Source organism: Formica exsecta, unplaced genomic scaffold (genome assembly GCF_003651465.1).
Source record: "Formica exsecta isolate Colony F162 unplaced genomic scaffold, ASM365146v1 scaffold303, whole genome shotgun sequence".
Lineage (NCBI taxonomy): Eukaryota > Metazoa > Arthropoda > Insecta > Hymenoptera > Formicidae > Formica > Formica exsecta.
In genome coordinates, this window is record NW_021850289.1 from 66,536 (window position 1) to 76,406 (window position 9,871).

At 33.0% G+C, this 9,871-nt stretch overlaps 2 protein-coding genes across 7 annotated transcripts in view; both read right to left on the reverse strand.

The window, feature by feature from the left end:
• LOC115237667 (importin subunit alpha-7) overlaps window positions 1-2,692 on the reverse strand; it is a 9,329-nt gene extending 6,637 nt beyond the window's left edge. The window contains exons 1-3 of one of the 3 annotated variants that reach the window (XM_029810871.1): window positions 2,546-2,692; window positions 2,255-2,386; window positions 1,980-2,114 (exon numbers count right to left, since the gene is read on the reverse strand). In XM_029810871.1, coding sequence (XP_029666731.1) covers window positions 1,980-2,114; window positions 2,255-2,386; window positions 2,546-2,692 — 414 coding nt within the window. Of the gene's footprint in view, window positions 1-445; window positions 709-1,979; window positions 2,115-2,254; window positions 2,387-2,545 lie in introns of those variants that run through there. The other 2 variants (XM_029810869.1, XM_029810870.1) reach the window with 2 other exon arrangements.
• Window positions 2,693-4,361: 1,669 nt separating this feature from the next.
• The window catches only part of LOC115237665 (protein RRP5 homolog), a 6,910-nt gene continuing 1,400 nt past the window's right edge, over window positions 4,362-9,871 (reverse strand). The window contains exons 1-7 of one of the 4 annotated variants that reach the window (XM_029810865.1): window positions 9,724-9,865; window positions 9,284-9,641; window positions 9,053-9,109; window positions 8,214-8,775; window positions 4,975-8,133; window positions 4,731-4,896; window positions 4,362-4,638 (exon numbers count right to left, since the gene is read on the reverse strand). In XM_029810865.1, the coding sequence (XP_029666725.1) occupies window positions 4,476-4,638; window positions 4,731-4,896; window positions 4,975-8,133; window positions 8,214-8,775; window positions 9,053-9,109 (4,107 nt within the window). In that variant the 5' untranslated portion in view covers window positions 9,284-9,641; window positions 9,724-9,865 and the 3' untranslated portion in view covers window positions 4,362-4,475. Of the gene's footprint in view, window positions 4,639-4,730; window positions 4,897-4,974; window positions 8,134-8,213; window positions 8,776-9,052; window positions 9,110-9,283; window positions 9,866-9,871 lie in introns of those variants that run through there. The other 3 variants (XM_029810864.1, XM_029810867.1, XM_029810866.1) reach the window with 3 other exon arrangements.

The following is a 9,871-nucleotide window of genomic DNA, read 5'->3' on the forward strand; positions in this document are numbered from 1 at the left end:
ATATATATAGTGTGTGTGTATAGAGATACAGAATACAGAATGCAGAATGCATTCGTCATATAAATGTATGCACACATAAGAATACAAAAACTAGTAAAAATGTTCTAAACAAAACCTATTTCATTAAGAAAAAAGAAGTTTCAGGAAGAAAGAAAACAGTTCAAGTTTAAGCCTGTCTTTTTCTTCCTCTCTTTCTTTCTAATACGAAACAGTCTTTCCCGCATTACCCTATGTCATTTTCAGATCTCAACTAGCATGGAATCTGACAATGAATTCCATATGAGGGTTAGGAGTTAATCAGCATGATCGTCGGGAAAAGTTTTCGAGAATGCGAGGATATTATTTCGTACGCGTGATTGCATCAAGATGGACGATCGCGTATCGATGCCATCGCGACCAACGATTTTCGCGACATGATCAGCCACTTGGACATTTTGGCACTCACACGACCGTGGACTGTGACATTGAGCTTGGAATCTTCTCTATCCTTGGACATATCACGCGCACGTCGCAGGGTATCTACGAGCGCGAATCGCTAATGTAATCGTTGCACGCTTATACTTACGGCTGTGAAATCAGATTCGAGCCGATGGATCAGACGTAAAAGATCATAAAATTTAACGCAAATCCAGACGCCGCCGCCGCAGCTTTTTTTCCACCACAAACTATGTACATACTAACGACGGTCGAGATTAGAAAACCTCAGTTCGCATTCGCACCGCTAGGCTGCGTTCGAGAACGTCACTCATGTGCACCGAGCGTCGTTCTATCTTTGTTGTTTACTGAAAGTTGAACAAAGATAGAACGACGCTCGTATACACATGGGTGATGTTTTTGAACGCGGCCTAGCGGTGCGCAAAGAATCATGGGTTACCAGCTACCATATGCAATGTTTTGATTGGCTCAGATAATATGATCGCACGTTGGGACTCTTGCACCTAGGATGAGGAATCGGAACACAGCCTAAATAAAAATCGGCTTATTTAAACCCCGTATAAGGCCGATATTATATTTGTCGTATGAACAAAAGCAATTAAAATTTCTTCGTTCTGATTGGTCAAATTTCAATCCCAATCTTTAATACTTTAGTAGTCTGATATGAGCTTAAGAGAAAGATTATCTTAGGCAGTATTCCAAAATATAGGTAAAATATATATGTATATGTGGAAGATACATCTAGCGAAGTTTCACAGATTTTGTGGTGGATTATTAAATAGCTATTAATATTCATCAACTATTTTATAAGGGTTATTCCTGTTTTCATTGAAAATGATAAAAAAACGTAGATAAGATATACATTTTTTTTTATTTACTAATACACACAAGATATTAAAAAGAATTTCCAGTATATATTTTACCACTTTACACCATCCAATGCTATTGAATGCAAGAAACCTTTTAACATATTTTGCAAGAACAAAAATCTATTATTTTATACTTTTGTCATATTTCAATCGTGAACATCAGAAAATAAGAGCTTTTTAATAAGAAAAATCTATTTTTGTGTTATCAAAACATAAACTTAAAATTTTCCATTAATTGCAGAAAGAATACATATATAATTACATAAAATTTTGAAATATTGAAATTAGAAATATTTATATTATTTTTATCTGTATTTATTAGGCATTTATTATGTATGTAACCATCTTAGCAAAGTTTTTTAGTAATTCTTAGTATCTCATCTCTAAATTTATATTACAAAAAACAATTGTAGAAATGTATTCTGATATTCTAGTATTTCAAATTAACAACGAATAATAATTTAATGACAAATTACGAAGATTCAAACTAAAAAATAACAATATATCACACAATAGTTCTTTCATTGTAAAGATGCTGAGATATAACAATAATATAAATATTAAAGAATGAAGAAAAGTAAAAAGAATTGAAAGAAAAAAATATTAAGATAACATGCTTTAAACTTTTATGCGATCTGCCAAAGAGCAGGACAAACCAGTATTATCTGGTTCAACATTGAGTTCCTTTACAGTCCCATTATCAACAACCATAGAGTAACGTTTGCTACGTTTGCCTCCTAAAACCTGCAGATCTACACCAAGATCTACAGCATCTGTAAAATCTCCTTTAGGATCAGCTAACATTCGTACCTAACAATAAAAATAATTTCTTTAGAAAACAGATGAACACAGAGAAAGAGAGAATCAATTATAAGATTTTAACTATGATATAAAAAAACATAACCAATTATTTTCTTAATTTAATAAATTTCACAATTAAATAAGCATACCTTTCCTGTTGCATTATGTTCTTTTCCCCAAGCTGCCATAACAAACGGATCATTAACACTAATACAAAAGATTTCTGAAATTCCTTTAGATTTTAATTCATCAGCTTTTGTAACATAACCAGGAAGATGGGTCTGAAAATTGAGGTTATTAATTATTCAGTCATATAATCAGTCTAAAAGATTATTAATTTATCATGTAGATATTACAATTTGTATTTTATGTGTGTGTTTTATATACTATTTAAAATGTCAATCTTGTTTTTGTACTAATTTGTATCTATATTTATTTACTTTTGAACAGCCAGGTGTGAATGCACCTGGTACACCAAATATAATGATTTTCTTCCCAGTTGCAGCTTGCGCTAGATTCACCTTATCTGTTGGTGTATTCTCAAAGAGATCCACGCTGGGCAATTTATCTCCAACCTTAAAAGTCATATATAAATGTATCAAGTCAAATATTTTATACATACATATATATGATATAATTATCTTGTTCTTAAATAAGAGATGTCATATCCATGATATTAAATGCAATAATATTTATCTATTTCAATAATATTATTCACTTAAATTTGGGAAACTTCATTAATAATTATATATATCTATACTTTAAAATAAAATATATATGTATTATATGTATATGTGTCATATGTACTATTAACTGTACAAATGCATTTTGTTTGCTTAATATAAGTTGACATTAACATAATTTGCTACTTTTTTTTCGATTAATGTTACAGCCTGTAATTATTATGATGAGGCAACCAAGCAAAATTAATTAAGAGAAAAGTTCTACACAACATTGTTATTACAATGCCAAGAGAGCTTGTCTATAGTAGATATTTTGTGTATTAAAATAATTAAATCAATACTTACAGCAATAACCATTTTTCGCGATGATATGTGAAACCTTCGTGCAAAACAATTGAATGTCAATCGCTGTCCATTAACAGAAAGAACGCTGCTTATTAGCTGATTCATGTATGCACAGAGCTAGTTTCTAATATTTTAAAGTGCAAATTCACGAGACGTTTATTGCCATAGACCTTTTATGTATAAGATCTGTATGCTTATTGCAGCGTTGAACATGATCACGTGATTACGTCGTGATGTCAACGTAAAAAAAAAAAAAACTGGAATTCGCCACACATAGGTTTGCAACCAATCAGAATAAAGAGATCTTTACTCTTTTTGTTCTGATTGGTTAATCAAACGCTTCGAAACATTTCTAGTGTCTTTCCGACCGCAGCCATGGTATTTATGTACCTCACGAAATTACATTATGTGCGCATCATATATACGTTTATCTAGATATTCGTATACCATGATTGTTGATTATTCGATGAAATAATAATTGTGCAAAATTGAGGTTTGAGATTTGATATATTTTGGTGACGTTAAAATCATAAAATATGTTATTAATAAAAATGAAATTTTGGATTTGAATTTAATTTCTTATATGTATATATTATGTTGCTTGCTTGCTTGGGTTTGGGATTGGCTCCGGCGAATACTCGCCATACGGCCATAAACTGGTTTATAGATAGACTAATATCGTATATATATGTAAGTTCCTCTTGGGGGAAGGAAAGAAGGAAGGAATTTATTTTTGGGAGGTGGTAGGAAAGGAAAAATAGGAAAGCGCAGGCCAGCGGCCAGGGTCGAGTCGGAAATCGAACCCGAAGATCTCTGGGATGTGAGTCAGGCGCGCTACTCCCTGAGCCACCAGAGGCCCCATATATTATGTTAAATAATAAATGATTAAATATAAGCTAAAAATTAAGTCAATTGGTGATTCAACTTTTTCTGTACATTTTTTTTTAAGAAAATTCACTCGCCTTGTTATTTGTAACTTGTTTTCAAGTTATCTGCTGATTATTTGTAGAAAGGTTTAGACCAAATTATAGCAACAATTAATTCATCTCGATTATTTATAAATTGTAATACTTGTTTATAATGTAAATGGCGAAAGAAAAACAAAATATTATAATTGCCAAGTTTAGAATTTTGATTTGCGCTTCTTATCTGATTATATTCTTATGATACTTTTCCAATTTTCGAAAGTTTATTTTATCTTGGAATTTCAATATTGTTATTTTTCTAATTTTCGAAAGTTTAATATTGTTTAGAATTACAATTCATGCCACTTTTTTAATAATTATATTCTTGTATTTTTCTAATTTTTCAAGAGATTTTAATTTTGGACAGTTTTTATATATTATATATTACATTGTTTCTCGACATACTCAGCAGCCATTTGTACTATACGTGCCACGGCTTCGGGCGTGCCATACTTTTCCTCAAAACTTTTAAACTTTGTAAATAAAGTCTTCATTTTTCTTGCTGGAAGTGTTTGAACACAGGCTCGTTCCAATACTCTCCTGTAAATGTGTAAAAACAAAAAAATTATATTATTAAAATAATGTGTTAATTATTTTTCTTTCATGCTTGAAATGTATTAAGATATCTATACCTAGCTATATCAATGTCTTCGGATTTTATTAAGCAGTCTACGTAACATGACCATACATCGACACGTTTCGGATAAGAACTCAGGATGTGCTCGAATAATGTCTGTGCTCGTTCCTTATCTCCCAATTTATTCTCCAAATTCGCAAATCTTACCAACAAATTCACATCTGTAACAAAAATGTGCACAATTAAAAATAAAGTATTAATATATATATATATATATATATTGCAATATGTGCACTTACGTTGAGACGCAGGCAACGATTGCACTGCCCGTTGCATAATGTGTCGCGATTTTTCTTTCAGACCAATTTTCAATAACGCAGCACCGCAGTTTATCCACGTTTGAGGATTTTGTTTGAACTTGCCAATCATGGTGTCGATCAATTTTTCTAACTCGATCTTTTTACCAGCATCCGCATGTACAGTCAACATGTGTGTATATATTCTGAATGCGTCATTGGTTTGCACAGCTTCCTGGAACACATTGTTCAAAGATTCCAAAGTACCGAATCTAGACTCTAAATTTAGCCAAGCGTTCCATACGTTTAGCCGTTCGTTTTCTTCTCTAAAATTGATCGTTTTGATAGCTCGTTTCGCGATCGCTCTCGCTTTATCGATTTCTGTAGCTTGCAAATGATACGCCATATATTGTAACCACACTAAGGAACTGTCGGGATTCGATAAAACTAATTTATCGAATTGATCCGTCGAGTTGGGCATTTTATTACTCGCCAAAGCTTCCTCTCGCTGACGGATCTTGCGTTCTTTCTCGCGTTCCTGCTCTCGACGCTCAGCTGCGCTTAATTTCTTTTTTCGCTTAGGTTCCTCCTCAGGTTCCTCTTCATCATCGCTAGATGTTTCAGCGGAAGTAGCTAAGTTTGCTTTATCGTCCCAGGAAAATCCACATTCTTGAATATGTAATTTATCCGCAATTGGTTTATCTTCACCTTTCTCACTCTCATCGGATGAATCTTTGCTCAATTCAGAATATTCATCTATATCCTTTATTCTAGTTTCCTCCTCTTTGATTTCAACTTCATATTCTTTCTTATTATCTTTCTCTGATGCTTGTTCCGTTGGATTTGTAAGTGTTACATTGTGTTGTTCGGATATTTTCTTTCTTTTTAATTTTTTCTTCGTAGTTACAGTTGCTTCTTTTGAGATTTTTGTTTCAAATGCAGACTTTAGCATACAGACAGGAACAATATCAGATTCATTTCCAGTCATTATAACATACAATCGAATCCTAGCATGTATCATGTAAGGCGTTAAATCGGGAGATATGTCATTAAGGTGTCGGCGGACGGGTAACACTGCCAAATATCCTGCGCCATTGCGTTTTATCAGAACGAGTATCAACCACTTGGTAATCATTAAAATTTCAGCTCTCAGCACGACTCCAGTGGGAAGTTCTGGTAGTGTTTTTTGTTTCGAACTAATGCCATTTATTATTCTCGGTAATAATGATACATCAACGAGTTCGTGGACGTAATTCTTCCACAAGATTGTACCAGATACCTTGTCCCCGACTCGAAACTCGCCGGAATAATGATCTTTGCGTACTGTACCCGTCAAATGATTATCTAATCGTAGCACAAGACCGTGTTTGGTAATCTTCTCTACAGTGCCAGTAATTTTTTGACCCAAGACTGCCAATGAAATGGGTTTGTTGTCGTAAAATGTATTCTTTGCTAGTTCCGATAATCTGTTGAGGTACAAACTCAAAACATCCACTGCTGTCATCATTTTAACTTCCTTCTCCAGCGGACTATCCCATACATCTTTCAACGCCATTGTCAGAGTTAAGTATTTCTCTCGCATATTGATAGCCGTGATTTTCACGAATAATATTTGATTTACATGCAATAGCTCAAAATTGTTAATGTTCTTATATGATACAAATCCCAATTTCGAGTAATTTTCAATAGGTAAGACAACTCTCACCCCGTCTTGCGATATATCTCTGATTGTACATGGAATGCAATCGCCTACTTTTAACAAATCAAAGCTCCTATATTGTTCTTGTGTCACAAAAGTACGCGATAGTATTATACCTGGCTTTGTAGCGAAAACTAAAGCTGAAATTACATCTCCGGGAGTGCATCTTGATGCCAATAAACTGCCGATTTCGATACATGGAGCCATATGACCCGCTGGTAAGAAGCCTGTCGTGACGTTTTCATCATCTCCATGTATTCTCAAGTATACTCCCTTGATGGACGATTCAGTAACTGTTCCTTCGATCATTTCTCCAATAGAAAATCTCACAGCCTGCTGTTTTTGTTCTTCAGTAACAACCTTTAGTTTCATTTTATTTTCATTCTTTTCTATAGACTCAGTGCATACAGTAAGAGTTTGACCAATGGAGTAATTCCAATTCATATTATATGTGTCGCCGTTTAATGCACTGCGTGGTACCCATCCTTTTATAGCTCCATAAAATCTCACCAACAAACCATTCTTATCTATTTTAGTGATTGTACCATGGTATTTTGATCCACATTGTGCATCATGAATATCATGTAAAACTGGTAGTTTGCTTTTTATTAGCGATTGTTTCAGTGTAAACATTACATTCGTGTTGTAACTAGAAGTTTTGAGATGCAAGACTCTTGCTTCGATGCTATCTCCGATTTTCAATTTATTTAATGCACTTAAACCACTATCGGATACGTGTATCGGTGGAACAAATCCCGAAATATTTCCTGCTTGTACATGTATATAGCCATTACTTGTATCAATATCTGTAATGGTTACAGTAATAATATCGCCGCAGTTAAGATCAGAAGCTGAAAAGTATTTCTGTTTTAAAATTTTATCCTCCATTGTACAGACATAAAGATGTTCTATCCAGTTGTACGCGAGTATCCTGCACTTATGTGTAGAACCTTGCTTAAATTCGGTTGGAATTTTGGCAAACGGGACATTGGTTTTTAGTAAAGAAACAAAACCATGTAGTCCAGATTTGGATATGTTTAAAATTATCCCATTGGATTCCCTGTATAAAACTTTGGCCTTTCGTATAATATCGCCTTTACTTAATCTCTCCTTTTCCGATTCGTCAGTTAGTAGACTAAAGTAAGCCAATTTTACAGTTGGTAATATATATAATAATATACCAGTCACTTCCATATTTTCTGTATACATGGACAGAGGATTGTTTAGATATATTTGATTTATGTATCCAATGTTATCTTTTCCAAATGTAACTTGCAAACCATTGGAAAGTACCTTTGTCACACAAAGGGATAATTTTGTTCCTGGTGTTATAACGTCTAAAGAAGCTATATCATGTACGATAACATTATTAATCTTTCTTTTCTTAGCTGACAATTTGATGACAAACGAGTAATCTGCTGTTTCTATTTCCTTAATTATGCACAAAAGTTGATTACCTGGAACTAAATAATTTATAATGTTAATAAATCACTTTATATGTTTGTACAATACTAATTCATTATGCGAAATTAGTTATACTTACAATATTTCTTTTCTTTATCAACGTTCTCAGTAGCAAGAAATGCTCTAACATTAGCTATGCCTGTGTCAACTACATAGCCATGATCTTCTATACTCTTAATAGTGCAAACTATCTTTGCATTTTTTACAAGATAACTATTATATACATTCTGATTTATTAATTGTGGCTCCAGAGATAAGCTGTACAACCATTTTCCTTGAAGATCTATACTTTTGACATAACATACTACATAATCACCAGGATTATATAAATCCGGCAAAGGCTTAAATTCATTTGATTGGATGGTTTTTGTGCTGATTATATTTTGCAACAGATTTGTATATGACTCGCTGAGATTTGTGACTTCTACACGTCCTAAAATTCCACCTGGTATAGATACAATTAAGTCATATTCTGACACTCGCGAAATTCGGCCAAGAATTGTCATTCCTTCACGTAATGTTGCGTTGGATAAACGTTCTGCAGTAGCAATAAAATTTATTTCTTTCATACTTATATTGTTATCTGTTGTTTTTATCTGAGTCTTATGTTTCTTGTTCGATTTAGATTGCTCATCAAATAACTAAAATGAAAATATTATACTGTTAAACTTATTTATATAAGTGCGCAAAATTTAATTTTAAAATATATCTATATCAATTCTTTAGTTTCAGATATACATTATATATATACATATTTGATACTATGGATAATAGAAAGAAATAATTTTAAATAAAGAACACTACTCTCGTACATCTTTTCACTACTTTCTTTGTAAACGTTATCTTTATAAGTTTAAATAAATTTTATATTCAGAAGAAACCACATAGAAACTGCAAAGAATAAAATTATATATTTACCGTATTTGATGATCTCTTAATTGCAGGTTTTTTCCCGCCTCTGGGAAAACTCTCCATCTGAAAATAACAATTAATTAATTTTAAATATAAAAAATAAAAAAAATACTAGGTTAATAACAATATTGGTTAAGTATGAATTCGTGTTAAGATACTGAACTTATTGATGCTTATATATTTAAAAAAATCTTTATTACATATTTTACTGCTATTATAATTATATCCCATACTTACTGTACAATTTGTATAAAAAAATCACGTGTTTATTGATAAATTTATATATTCGTTCTTCTTCTTCTTTTTCTTCTTTTTTAAATGGCACGTGCTCTCGGTCGAGGGTCAATACGGCCACAACCCAGCGTAAAATGTATACGGAAGTGGCGTTAAGTGGTAATACAAAGGCGTTAACAAAAATAAAAACAAAAAAGTTGTAATACAAAGGCGTTAACAAAAATAACAACAAAAATCCTCTTAGAAGAGGAGAAAGTCCAAAAAGTATGGTCCAAACAAAGGACACACGTGCAACGCGTCAAAACACGTCTATACTCGACCAAGGCCGCAACGGAAATTATTCGTTGACTCTCATGTGGGTCTGCATGGAGACATGGAGAGTGGATATGGAGAGTGGAGATGGAGACCACGCTTTTTGTCTAAGGCCCGATTCCACAACTTACTTTAACCGGAGTTTAACTCGTTAATGGAGGATTCACATTGCATTTGATGTACAATGTATGACGTCCGATTGGATACATCGGACATCAGACGTAATGTGAATTTTCCATTAACGAGTTAAACTTCGGTTAAAGTAAGTTGTGGAACTGG